Source organism: Mustelus asterias, chromosome 13, assembly GCF_964213995.1.
Source record: "Mustelus asterias chromosome 13, sMusAst1.hap1.1, whole genome shotgun sequence".
NCBI classification, from domain to species: domain Eukaryota; kingdom Metazoa; phylum Chordata; class Chondrichthyes; order Carcharhiniformes; family Triakidae; genus Mustelus; species Mustelus asterias.
The window spans coordinates 83,563,815-83,578,347 of NC_135813.1; the positions used below are offsets into that span (position 1 = coordinate 83,563,815).

The 14,533-nt window shown below is 48.2% G+C and overlaps 1 protein-coding gene across 4 annotated transcripts in view; it reads left to right on the top strand.

Annotated features, from left to right (window-relative positions):
* ulk1b (unc-51 like autophagy activating kinase 1) overlaps positions 1 to 14,533 on the top strand; it is a 130,148-nt gene that overhangs the window by 20,993 nt on the left and 94,622 nt on the right. For all 4 annotated transcript variants that reach the window (XM_078227155.1, XM_078227154.1, XM_078227157.1 and 1 more), the window contains exons 4-5: positions 12,906 to 12,938; positions 13,349 to 13,385. In XM_078227155.1, the coding sequence (XP_078083281.1) occupies positions 12,906 to 12,938; positions 13,349 to 13,385 (70 nt within the window). The remainder of the gene's footprint in view (positions 1 to 12,905; positions 12,939 to 13,348; positions 13,386 to 14,533) is intronic.

Below are 14,533 nucleotides of genomic sequence, written 5' to 3' on the forward strand. Positions count from 1 at the left end.
TGCATCTAGTCTGCCTGTTAGAAGTTTATAGGTTTCTATGAGATTCCTCCTCATTCTCCTGAACTCCAGCGAATACAATCCTAACCGACTCAATCTCTCCTCATATGTCAGTCCCGTCATCCCAGCAATCAGCCTGGTAAACCTTTGCTGCACTCCCTCTATAGCAAGAACATCCTTCCTCAGAAAAGGAGACCAAAACTGCACACAATACTCCAGGTGTGGCCTCACCAAGGCCCTGTATAATTGCAACAACACATCCCCGCTCCTGTACCTCTCACTATGAAGGCCAACATACCATTTGCCTTTTTTACCGCCTGCTGCACCTGCATGCTTACCTTCAGTGACTGGTGCACAAGGACACCAAGGTCCTGCTGCACACTCCTCTCTCCTAATTTATGGCCTTTCTAACCTACCATGTTGTTTTGCTACCAAAGTAGATAACGTCACATTTATCCACATTATACTGCATCTGCCATGCATATGCCCACTCACTCAGCCTGTCTAAACCACGCTGAAGCATCTCTGCATCTGCCTCACAGCTCACCCTCCCACCCAACTTTGTGTCATCTGCAAGTTTGGAGATATTACATTTAGTTCCCTCATCTAAATCATCAATATACATCGTGAATAGCTGGGATCCCAGCACTGATCTGTGGGCTACCCCACTAGTTACTGCGTGCCATTTAAAAAAGACCCATTTATTCCTACTCTTTGTTTCCTGTCTGCCAACCTGTTCTATCCCTCGCAATACACTTCCCCCAATCCCAAGCGCTTTAGTTTTATGCGCCTATCTCTTATGTGGGACTTGGTCGAAAACCCTCTGAAAGTCCAAATAACCACATCCACTGGCTCACCCTCATCAAGTCTACTAGTTACTAGTTATTATAGATGTGTCTCCCTCGACATGTAGTTGTCTATCTTTGGCTTGAATTCCTTTTAAACTCTTCAATTACTTAAGCCACAGGCTTTCAATCTGGGCTGGTGGTGAAGGTGGGTGTGAGACCCGAGGGGAATGTTGATGGGGAGGTGATCGGTGTCCGTGTCATCATGACAAGGTGGTCCAGACCAGCAGATTTCAGTCTGTATTCACTCATTAATTAATGTACTTGGAATTTGCTAAGGAAGGTCTTCGGCGCGGTGGGTTAGCATCCGTGTCTCTGAGCCAGAAGCTCTGGATTCGAGTCCACCGCAGGACTTGATGGCCAAGTTTCGGGGAGGCAGTGGTGGAGTGGTATTGCCACTACAGAGACCCAGGGCAATGCTCTGGGGACCTGGGTTCGAATCCCACCATGGCAGACGTTGAAATCTGAAGTCAGTAAAAATCTGATTTTTTAAAAAAGTTGAATAGTGACCAGGAAACAATCATCGATTGTTGTAAAAATCCATCTGGTTCATTAATGTCCTTTAGGGAAGGAAATCTGCCATCCATACCCGGTCTGGCCTACATGTGACTCCAGATCCACAGCAATGCGGTTGACTCTTAAATGCCTCCTCGAAATGCTAGGCCACTCCAGTTCAAGGGGCAATTAGACATGGGCAATAAACACTGGCCCACATCCCATATAAAAAAATAATGAGACTAAACAGGTTGAGTATCGATCCATAAATCCTTCCAACACGCGCCAATGGTCTGAGTGGGAGAGATCGCTGGTCGGCTGTACTTGATGAGAAGTTGTGCCCCTCAAGCTTTAGCCTTTGGTTTCACACTGTTGAGCTATTCCAGGGAAAACTCACTACAGGAAATAGACATGAGCTTGTGTTTAATCTACCTCGTTCAGCTTCTAGATGCTGCAGCTCTGAGAGGCTAAGAAATTTCTACAGAACAGAAGTGGTATCATGGTATCACTAGCCAATCTCCCCTTAGTCACCCAGCAATGCTGAAGTTGTGGCAACCCAGTCATTGCCTGACTGTTGGGTTGGGGGGGAGGGGGCGTAATTTCCTGGTCTAGATTCACTTTGGTTTTATGTGGCTCAGCTGCTGATTAAATAGAGTAACTTGAAATGTCTTAATTTTGCAACTTGCAATGTTTATTCTGTAATTTTAAAAATTCATTCATGGGACATGGGCGTCGCTGTCTGGCCAGCATTTATTGCCCATCCCTCGTTGCCCTTGAGAAGGTGGTGGTGAGCTGCCTTCTTGAATCGCTGCAGTCCATGTTGTTTGGGCTGACCCACATATTGTGCACATTGTAATTATAAACTGCACCTTCCGATCAGGGGCAGAAAGGAAGAGAAAGAACTTGCATTTCTAAAGCGCCTTTCATGACCTCAGCTGGTCCCAAAGTGCTTTGCAGCCAATAAAATATTTTTGAAATGTGGCCACAGCTGTGATGTAGGAAACACAAGCCCCCAAATTTGCACACAGCAAGATCCCACAAACAGCAATGCTATAATTATTGGAAACTGGGGTATTGGTTATGTTACTGGACTGGCGTTCCAGACTGGCCATCCAAAATGGCCACCCAGACTGACCACTCAGACTGACCACTCAGACTGGCCATCCAGACTGGCCATCCAGACTGGCCATCCAGACTGACCACTCAGACTGACCACTCAGACTGACCACTCAGACTGGTCATCCAGACTGACCATTCAGACTGGTCATCCAGACTGACCATTCAGACTGGTCATCCAGACTGACCATCCAGAGACATGGGTTCAAATCGCACTGTGGCAAATGGAGAATTTAAATTCAGTTAATAAATAAATCTGGAAGAAAAATCCAGTCTCGGTGACTGAAAATATCAGATTGTTGGAAAAACCCAGCTGGTTTACTAATGTCCTTTAGGGAAGGAAATCTGCTGTCCTTACCCGGTCTGGCCTACATGTGACTCCAGAGCCACAGCAATGTGGTTGACTCTGACATGGCCCCTGTTTAAATCAGTTAACAGCAGCTGGGATGGATAATGAAGGCCGACCTTACCAGCCATACTCTTATCCTGTCAATTATTTTTTATTAATGGCCAAGTTGTCTGTCTTAGTGATGTTTGTTGGGGGGAAAATCTTGGCCGGAGCAATGGGAATATTGTGGCATCCATCCTGCAGTGCGAGTGTTTGCCCAGATTCTGCACTCAGGAGTGGGATTTGAACCCACAACCCCTCTCAATTAGGGGACCAGAGGGTTAGCTATCCACTGCTGCCAGTCTGCAGCGGGGGGGGGGGGGGGAGAGATGGGGTGTGACCAGAGGCCATGTGAAGTGGGTGACAGCAAGCGTGCAGAAGCTGTGTTTACTTTAATGTTTGGAGCTCAGACCCTGAAGAGGATCTTTGTCCGTGAGCTGCTGGCAATCTGTCTACCCGTACACAGCCTGCCCTGAGCAGAAGAAATGCTTTCTGTTTGGGAACGAAGCAGATGGTCTGTGCGCGATGTCTGTCTGAACAATGGCCTTGTATCTTATCTCTCACTGGTGACGGGCAAGGGAGTTGCGAGCTGACTGCTGACTGGGACATGTCAACAGGTGGTGAACCAGCTGAGGAGCTAAGAGACGGTAATTCTACCCCCCCCCCCCCCCCCCCCCCCCCCTGCCGCAGCACTAATCTCCCCTTGCCTTACAGCAGAGTTGCTTACAGGTGGGTAAGTCCCAATATGGTCAGTTTGACAGGATAATTAAATGAACAGTGGCGTTGCGATGGTTAAGATCCCAGCAAATGCTTTGCAGCCTCTTCAGTTACATGAATTAAATTCTTATTAATCACCTTTCCCTCTGCAGCTACCTGCGCTGTCTCTTCCCCAACACCCCTCCCCCCCCCCCCCTCCCCCACTGGCTAGGAAGACAAACAACTAATACAAACCTGCATTTATATAGCAACTTTAATAAAACACGTATCTGCGTGGGTTTCCACCGGGTGCTCCGGTTTCCACCCGCAGTCCAAAGAGGGTTAGGTGGATTGGTCATACCAAACTGACTCTTACTGTCGGAGGGGGGGGGGGGGGAGGATTAACTAGGGTAAGTGCACGGGGTTGTGGGGATAGGGCCTGGGTAGGATCGTGGTTGGTGCAGACTCGATGGGCCGAATGGCCTCCCTCTGCAGTGTAGGGATTCTATGATTCTACCAGCACAATTTGCTTTGCAGGAGGTTTTTCAAATAAAAGGAGATCGGAGGAATTCCAAAGATTCACAACCCTCAGTGAATTCTTATCTCAGTTCAATATGGACAACCCATTGTTTTGAGGTAGTAGACTGTTCTAGGAGCCCCCCCCCCCCCCCCCGCCCCGCCCCGCCCCGCACACACAGCCGGAGGGAACTGGTCTTTCAGCATTTACGCTAAGTGAGCATCTTAATGATTCAATCCAGCCTTCACTTCACCAGCTTGAGCTTGTCTCCATTTGCAAAGAATGAACCTCCGTCCCCCACTTTGAGTGGGCACTGTTGTTCGGACCCCGGTCTGGGTATCGGTTAATTGTGCATAGGGTGGGTGTGAATCAATTCCTATAAAACAAAGGGGTGTGTCTGTACCAGCTGAACCCCGGGTGATACTCACAGCGCGCCTCACTGCACAGCAGTCACCAGTAACCCAAAAGATCCCCCCGTCCCCCCGCCCCATTCACATGGAACTGTCCAGTGGCTCACTCTGTAATGATTTGAAACAGGAATCACAGCTACCAATAACTCACTGTATCTCTTTCAGTAATCCTCCTTCCCTGCTCATGCAGCAATGTGATTGCTGAGCTGCTTGGTAGCCATTCATGCTGCATTGACTTGTTGCTCCTGCATTGATTAGCTCATAACAACAACAACCCCATTGCATTCATCACCCTTGTTTACAACACCTCCCCCACCCCCCACCCCCCCCGCCGCTCCCATGGCATCGCCTCTTCCACCTCTGTAACCTCCTCCAGTCTCTACACCTCTCCCTATCTCTGTAACCTCCTCCAGTCTCTACACCTCTCCCTATCTCTGTAACCTCCTCCAGCCTCTACACCTCTCCCTATCTCTGTAACCTCCTCCAGTCTCTACACCTCTCCCTATCTCTGTAACCTCCTCCAGTCTCTACACCTCTCCCTATCTCTGTAACCTCCTCCAGCCTCTACACCTCTCCCTATCTCTGCAACCTCCTCCAGCCCCTACACCTCTCCCTATCTCAGTAACCTCCTCCAGCCTCTACACCTCTCCCTATCTCTGCAACCTCCTCCAGCCCCTACACCTCTCCCTATCTCTGTAACCTCCTCCAGCCTCTACACCTCTCCCTATCTCTGTAACCTCCTCCAGTCTCTACACCTCTCCCTATCTCTGCAACCTCCTCCAGCCTCTACACCTCTCCCTATCTCTGAAACCTCCTCCAGCCTCTACACCTCTCCCTATCTCTGTAACCTCCTCCAGTCTCTACACCTCTCCCTATCTCTGCAACCTCCTCCAGCCTCTACACCTCTCCCTATCTCTGTAACCTCCTCCAGCCTCTACACCTCTCCCTATCTCTGAAACCTCCTCCAGCCCCTACACGTCTCCCTATCTCTGCAACCTTCTCCAGCCCCTACACCTCTCCCTATCTCTGCAACCTCCTCCAGCCTCTACACCTCTCCCTATCTCTGTAACCTCCTCCAGTCTCTACACCTCTCCCTATCTCTGTAACCTCCTCCAGTCTCTACACCTCTCCCTATCTCTGTAACCTCCTCCAGCCTCTACACCTCTCCCTATCTTTGTAACCTCCTCCAGCCTCTACACCTCTCCCTATCTCTGTAACCTCCTCCAGCCCCTACACCTCTCCCTATCTCTGCAACCTTCTCCAGCCCCTACACCCTCCCTATCTCTGTAACCTCCTCCAGCCTCTACACCCATCCCTATCTCTGTAACCTCCTCCAGCCCCTACACCCCTCCCTATCTCTGTAACATCCTCCAGCCCCTACAACCTTCCCTATTTCTGTAACCTCCTCCAGTCCCTACATCCCGCCCTATTTCTGTAACCTCCTCCAGCCCCTACATCCCGCCCTATCTCTGTAACCTCCTCCAGCCCCTACACCCCCTCCCTATCTGTATAACCACCTCCAGCACCTAGACTCCTCCCTATCTCTGTAACCTCCTCCAGCCCCCTACACCCCTCCCTATCTCTGTAACCTCCTCCAGCACCTACACCCCTCCCTATCTCTGCAACCTCCTCCAGCCTCCACAATCTTCCCTCTCTCTGTAACCGCCTCAAACCTCAAAACCCTCCCTTTCTCTGAAACTGGTAGCACAGTAGTTAGCACTGCTGCCTCACAGCACCAGGGACCCAGGTTCGATTCTCGGCATGGTCACAGTCTGTGCGGGGTCTGCACATTCTCCCCATGTCTGCGTGGGTTTCCTCCGGGTGCTCGGGTTTCCTCCACAGTCCAAAAGATGTCCTGGTTAGGTGGATTGGCCGTGCTAAATTCTGCGTGGCGACTAGGGGATTTTCACAGTAACTTCATTGCGGTGTAAGCCTACTTGTGACAATGATAAATAAACTTTAACCTCTTCCAGCCCCTACACCCCTCTGGCACATCTGCCCTTTTCCAACTATGGCCCCTCACATTTCCCAGATTTCCATCATTCCGCCATTGGGGGTTGTATCTTCAGCTGCTTGGAGCCGGAGTTCTGGAATTCTCTTCCTCAACCTCTATATCGTTTCATTTCCTTAAGGTTAACTGACCTCTTTTAACAAGCTTTGGTAAGCTGACCTAATATCCCCTTCTACAGCACAATGTGAAACTTTTGTCAAGACAGTTGCTCCTACAAAGTGACTTGAGCACTTTTACGACATTGAAGGTGCTATATAAATGCAAGTTGTTCATACAAATCCAATCATCTAATACCCTCCCCTCTATAAAATATCTCATGGTGAATATTGACTGAGCTCAGAGTACAGCCTGACCTTCTATTGTGTGTTCTGTGCAGTTTCGTGTCTAGCCTGCGCTGTGTACATATTTAGACAGGTTAGTGCTGCTTAAAGTTTGTTACAGATGGTCCTGTTTATGCCTCTATCTGAAGTCTGATAACTAGTTCTCCATGCGCCGTTCCGCCCTGATGTTAGACCATTCTTTACCGTAAACCCCCCGGGAAAGAATTTGTTTTGGCGGCAGTGGGGGGAGAAATCGTCCCCTCTACTTCTGTTTATCTAGTTCGACAACATTGTCGAACTAGATAAGTGAACATTGCGCGGATTGGTGTTTGCTCAATAAATATCGCTGATGAGTTGCTTTGCAGAGCGTTAAGGTAGCACAGTTTCAGCTGTAAGAATTAATTTCAATAGAAAATGCCTCACACACGTACATGCTAACAAACACCACCGATCCGTAAACAAGGAAGTAAAATATTCGCAAGGATCAAAACGCTTTTTCTCACGTTCAAACAAACACGCAGAAGGTTTGAAGTTCACGTGCGTGCATGTATTGCGGTCAGCTGAACGAAGCAAGGGGAGATCGAATCGAAACATACAGAATACTGAGAGGCCCGGATAGAGTGGACGTGGAGAGGATGTTTCCACTCGTGGGAGAGACTAGAACTCGAGGGCACAACCTCAGGGCGAAGGGACGCGCCTTTAAAACTGAGATGAGGGGGAATTTCCTCAGCCAGAGAGTGGTGAATCTGTGGAACTCTTTGCCGCAGAGGGCTGTGGAGGCCCAGGTCATTGAGTGTCTTTAAGACAGAGATAGATAAGTTCTTGATCAATAAGGGTTACGGGGAGAAGGCAGGAGAATGGGGATGAGAATCATATCAGCCATGATTGAATGGTGGAGCAAACTCGATGGGCTGAATGGTCCAACTCTGCTCCTATATCTTATGGTCTAATAATGGTGTCTATTTTTCATATTCCATTTACCAATCAGAAATACTATTCACCCCAACCCCCGGCAGCTGGTTAAGATTGGGGTAAAAGGGACTTTTAACCCACAATACAGTCAGCGATTACAGACCCGCAAAGCCCACACAGTCAACATCACCAGTTATGAACTTACCAAACCTCAGAAGTTCCATCACAATAGAGTCATGCACCCTCTCCATTCCTTGTCTATGAACAGTATGCTTTGTCTGTATAGCGTGCAAGAAACAATACTTTTCACTGTATACCACTACATGTGACAATAATAGATCAAATCAAATCAAAAATCATGGGGGCACAACCTCGTTGAGGTGTTGTGAGGTCTCGCCTGCTCACTGGAGGAGCACAGCAAGGGCAATGCCCCTTGGTTTGTAAGCAAGGGGAGGTGATGGCTTAGTGGGATTATCACTAGACTATTAATACAGAAACTCAGCTAATGTTCTGGGGTGCCGGGTTCAAATCCCGCTACGGCAGCTGGTGGAATTTGAATTCAATAAAAGAAATATCTGGAATTAAGAATCTACTGATGACCATGAAACCATTGTCGATTGTCGGAAAAACCCATCTGGTTCACTAATGTCCTTTAGGAAAGGAAATCTGCCGTCCTTACCCGGTCTGGTCTACATGTGACTCCAGAGCCACAGCAATGTGGCTGACTCTCAACTGTCCCTCTGAAATGATGTGGAGATGCCGGTGTTGGACTGGGGTGAACACAGTATGAGTTTTAACAACACCAGGTTAAAGTCCAGCAGGTTTATTTGGTAGCAAATACCATAAGTTTTCGGAGCGCTGCTCCTTCGTCAGGCATCCAATGCCGGCGTCCAACGCTGGCATCTCCACATCATGACTACCATCGACACTGCAAACTGCTGGCTCCAAGTGGAGAGGATCTCCAAGAAGATTGACGAAGGAGCAGCCCTCTGAAATAGCCTCAGTTAGAATATAAGAACTAGGAGCAGGAGTAGGCCATCTGGTCCCTCAAGCCTGCTCCACCATTCAATAAGATCACGGCTGATCTTTTCGTGGACTCAGCTCCACTTACCTGCCCACTCACCATAGCCCTTAATTCCTTTACTGTTCAAAAATTTATCTATCCTTGCCTTAAAAACATTCAATGAGGTAGCCTCAACTGCTTCACTGGGCAGGGAATTCCATAGATTCACAACCCTTTATGTGAAGAAGTTCCTCCTCAACTCAGTTCTAAATCTGCTCCCCCTTATTTTGAAGCCAGCCATGCCCCCTAGTTCTGGTTTCACCTGAAGTGGAAACAACTTCCCTGCTTCTATCTTATCTATTTCCTTCATAATCTTTTATGTTTCTATAAGATCTCCCCTCATTCTTCTGAATTCCAATGAGTATAGCCCCAGTCTACTCAGTCTCTCCTCATAAGCCAACCCTCTCAACTCCGGAATCAACCCAGTGAATCTCCTCTGCATCCCCTCCAGTGCCAGTATATCCTTTCTCAAGTAAGGAGACCAAAACTGTACACAGTACTCCAGGTGTGGCCTCACCAGCACCTTATACAGCTGCAACATAACCTCGCTGTTTTTAAACTCCATCCCTCTAGCAATGAAGGACAAAATTCCATTTGCCTTCTTAATTACCTGCTGCACCTGCAAACCAAAGTTTCAAGGGCAACTAGGAATGGGCAAGAAATGTTGACCAGCCAGCGACGCCCATGTCCCACAAATAAATGTTTTTTAAAAAGGGAGATGAATGCAGTGGGGCTGCTGCTGTAGTGAGTCGTTCAAAGAAGGAGCCACGAGAGACCCGCGCTGTCTCTTTTTGGGAAGGTCAGCCAAGTCACAAGCCGATCAGGCAGTGGCAAAGCCCCTGGGGGACTTTCCCCCCTGGAATCAGGATCCCTGGGGAGGTGATGTCCAGCCAAATGTGGGCAGCTGACCAATCGGAGACTGGCAATTCCTGTGCTCAGCAGCAGCCCTGGAACTGCTGTCGGAAGGAGAGGCACTGGAGTCCCAGGATTGCAGGGTGACGCAGGCCACAGATACGTATTGTAGAGGGGGGTTGCAGGGGTGGGATAATGGGGAGAGGCAGGCAGTGTGGTCGGACGCAGGCCAGGCGATGGCTCTCAGCAACCCCCACCCCACCCATTCTAGCTTTCCAGTCCCTCCAGGCACTGAATATCTTAATTGAGGGACCCCCCCCTCTCCTGCCCCCCAATGTGACAGGTGGTCTGTATACTTTTATCTACATGGTGACAGCCCCGCCTGCAGCTGGGTTAATACCAGCTGTGTTGAGCTGAGGCCCTTAAGCGGCCATTTATTGGCCACCTGAAGGCCTCAATGGACAGGCCAGGAAAGTTGACCATGGGTCTTTCCACGGGATTAAATTCTGGCGGAGGTGGGAAGGCAGCAGAGTTCCGGTACGTCACCATCCTGCCTGAGTAAGTGCCCTTTCCACCAACTAGCTCACCCCCTAGTCAGAGCAGAAGATTTCTCCCATCGGGCTGGATTTTATGGCCTCACTCGTCCAGAAACCCTAAAATCCTGCCCGAGGTCAACAGACCGTTCCATTGTTCCGTCCCTCTCCCGCTCCAATTACTGTGGCCGGCGGGGCGGAAAAATTCCAGCCATTGTCTTTAACAGATTTTCCCAACTGTCGCTGGTTCATGTCGAGTTGTCCAGTCTGTGGTCTTGTGCCTTGGCATAAGGAGGGCATCACGCCTGTTTACATGCAGGTGTCAGGGATGGGACCAGCAGATGTACTTCACACGGGAGACTCCAACAACCTGGCAAAAATGTGATCTCCATTGAGGCACTATTACACCAGTAACTTCTACAGCGCTGGGCTGCAAACCTCAGTGAAGATGTCTTGCATGTTTGCGCAGAAGGGTGAAATCAATCCTCATTGACACAACAAAGGCAAAACCTCATGTGAGTGTATTGTCTAATGTACGTGCAGTGGTTTCGGCCACATGAGCACCCTCGAGGTTCTGTCAGTTTACCTGGGAACTGTCCTTGCACGTAACTGGTGAATGCATCAGAGTGATGTTACTGGACTAGTAATCGGGAGAACTGGATGAATAACCCTTGGCATGAGTTCACAATGGCGACCGGGGGATTTAACTTGAATTAATTAAATCAAATCTGAAATATAAAGCTAGCATCACTAATATCTTGCACCAGTGTTATAAAATCTGCATTATAAAGGCTAGCATCAGTGATATCAACCAGGTTGATACCAGAGATGAGGGGTGTTGATTATGAGGAGAGACTGAGCAGATTGGGTTTGTACTCGTTAGAATTTAGAAGGCTGAGGGGGGATCTTATAGAGACCTATAAGATAATGAAGGGGCTGGATAGGGTAGAGGTGGAGAGATTCTTTCCACTTAGAAAGGAAACTAGAACTGGAGGGCACAGCCTCAAAATAAAGGGGGGTCAGTTTAGGACAGAGTTGAGGAGGAACTTCTTCTCTCAGAGGGTGGTGAATCTCTGGAATTCTCTGCCCACTGAAGTGGTGGAGGCTACCTCGTTGAATATGTTTAAATCACGGATGGATTTTTGATCGGTCAGGGAATTAGGGGTTATAGGGATCAGGCGGGTAAGTGGAACTGATCCACTTCAGATCAGCCATGATCTTATTGAATGGCGGGGCAGGCTCGAGGGGCTAGATGGCCTACTCCTGCTCCTATTTCTTATGTTCTTATGTTCTTATAATGAGCATGATATCACAATGTCCTTCAGGGAGGGAAATTTGCCATCCACGCCCCATCTGGCCTACATTTGACTCCAGACCCACAGCAAGACAGAAATAGCCTTGGAAGACAGTGAGTTGTATTCAAGGCAGTGGGAAGCTCACCATCACACCCTCATGGGTAATTAGGAATGGACAATAAATTCCGAGCTTACCAGCAACTAACCTCATCCTGTGAAATAATTGTGTTTAAAACAAAGTTTGACTGAGGGAGTGGGCAGATAGCCAATGGCACAAGTTGATCAATAACCCAATTTCCATCCCTGAAAAGGGGGAAGGGCCAAATGTTTTGGCAAGAGAATGAGACGATTAAACCTCCTAGTAAGTTGCACTTGACTGTAAATTATTTGTCCCAAGGTCATTTGAGAAATGCAAATATTTTCTCTGCACCAAATTCTCACAGGAACGAAACATCAGAATCTAACTCCATGGAACCACCCTGGTGGTCAGAGTGTGTAACTACATTGTGACAGTTGACAGAACAATAATGAATGGTAAATGTTGACATAGCAGCTTACAATGGGAAATATTCAAAGTGAAAGATTATAAAATCATAGCAAAGAAAATAAGTTTAAAGTTTATTTATTAGTGTCACAAGTAGGCTTACATTAACACTACAGTGAAGTTACTGTGAAAATCCCCTAGGTCTGGTGACCTGTAGTCAGCATCTTACATAAGAATAACATGGTGGCACAGTGGGTTAGCACTGCTGCCTCACAGCGCCAGGGACCCGGGTTCAGTTCCGGCCTCGGGTCACTGTCCGTGTGGAGTCTGCACGTTCTCCACGTGTCTGCGTGGGATTCCTCCGGGTGCTCTGGTTTCCTCCCACAGTCCTAAGATGTACGGGTTCAGTGGATTGGCCATGGTAAAATGCTCCTTAGTGTCAGTGGGATTAGCAGGATAAATAAGTGGGGTTATGAGGATACGGCCTGGGTGGGATTGTTGTTGATTTGATTTATTGTCACATGTATTAGTATACAGTGAAAAGTATTATTTCTTGCCTGCTATACAGACAAAGCATACTGTTCCTAGAGTACATAGGAGAGAAGGAAAGGAGAGAGTGCAGAATGTAGTGTTACAGATATGGTGTAGAGAAAGATCAGTTTAATGCGAGGTAGGTCCATTCAAAAGTCTGGCAGCAGCAGGGAAGAAGCTGTTCTTGAGTCGGTTGGTACATGATCTCAGACTTTTGTACCTTTTTCCCGACGGAAGAAGGTGGAAGAGAGAATGGCCGGGGTTCGTGGGGTCCTTAATTATGCTGGCTGCTTTTCTGAGGCAGCGTGAAGCGTAGACAGAGTCAATGGATGGGAGGCTGGTGCAGGTTCGATGGGCCAAATGGCCTCCTTCTGCACTGCAGGGATTCTATGATTCTGTGAAAATGCCTTGATTTCTAATTGCATCTTTCCGTTTTACAGGAGATGGCAAACTCTGTCTATCTGGTGATGGAGGTGAGTTACGCAGCGTGCTCTGGGATTACACGGTGGGTTCAGTGTTGGCAATTATTCTTTTAAGCTACAACTGCCCTTACCCGAAACACGTGTCACAAATCTGAGTCCAGACACTATCCGGGGTTCTAGAAAAGCATTTGGAGCACCCTGAATCATCTCGAACTGTTCCTGTTGCACATCTTTGATGCCGTGACTGAAAGTCCAGTTTATTGTTGGACCTGACTTGTATTTTAAAGCAAAGAGCAAAATCTCAGCAGCCAACATTCCTGCCCGACTGATTACAGACTGGGTTTACCCGTGTGATCTATTTTTATATTACACTGTGGCTGATAAATAATTATAGCTTGTTCTCGTATAACTGTACAGTGTGACTTGACTCACTCACCCCTGTGTGTTTTTGTGTTTTCCAGTACTGTAATGGTGGCGACCTTGCTGATTACCTCCATTGTAAGTCTGCAATAAAACGGCTTTGTAGAGTGGTAGAAAATAATGATGCTATTGATTGGCCAGCTGTAGATAAGATTATATTTGGTAGCAGTATTTACTCTGCATAGTGCGAATAGAGTTCACCGCAGGGTGTGACTGATAGTGACACCTGGATATGTGTCTCCTGAACAGGACAGAAAGACACAAAACACTTTCATCACCTCACAATGTCCCCAAATCGCTTTAAAGCCACTCAAGTACATCTGAAGTGTCGTCACGTATGTAGTGTGGGAAAAATGCACAGCAAGCTCCCAGAAACTGCAAGCTTCGCCGCCTCGTTTGATGCAGTCCATGTGCATCCACAGTGCTGTTAGGGAGGGAGCTCCAGGATTTTGACCCAGCGACAGCAAAGGAAAGGCCGATGTATTTCCAAGTCAGGATGGTTGAGTGGCTCGGAGGGGAACCTCCAGGTGGTGGTGTTCCCATGTCCCTGCTGCTGTTGTCCTTCTAGAAGGTTCAGGAGGTGTTGTCAAAGGAGCTTTGGTGAATTGCTGCAGTGCATCTTGTAAATGGTTCACATTGCATTGCTGCCACTGTGCATTGATGGTGGAGGGAGGGAATGTTTAAGGTGGTTGTAGACGGTGGCCATCAAGTAACCTGCTTTGTCCTGGATGGTGTTGAGCGTCTTGTGTGTGGTTGGAACTGCACCCATCCAGGCAAGTGGAGAATATTCCATCACACTCCTGACTTGTGCCTTGTAGATGGTGGACAGGCTTTGGGGAGTCAGGAAGTGAGTTACTTGCCACAGAATTCCCAGCCTCTGATCTACTCTTGTAGCCGCAGTATTTATCTGGTCGTCCCCAGTTCAGCTTCTCATCTATGGTAAGCCCCAGGATGTTGATAGTGGGGGAATCAGCCCTGGTAATGCCACTGAATGTCAAGGGGACATGGTTAAATTCTCTCTTGTGGGAGATGGTCATTGTCCGGCACTTGTGTGGCACGTATGTTACTTGCCACTCAGCAACCCGAGCGAGGTCTTGTTGCATATGGAGACAGACTGCTTCAGATTCTGAGGAGTCGCGAATGGTGCTGAACATTGTGCAATCATCAGTGGACATCCCCACTTCGAACCTTATGATGGAGGGAAGGCCATTGATGAAGCAACTGAA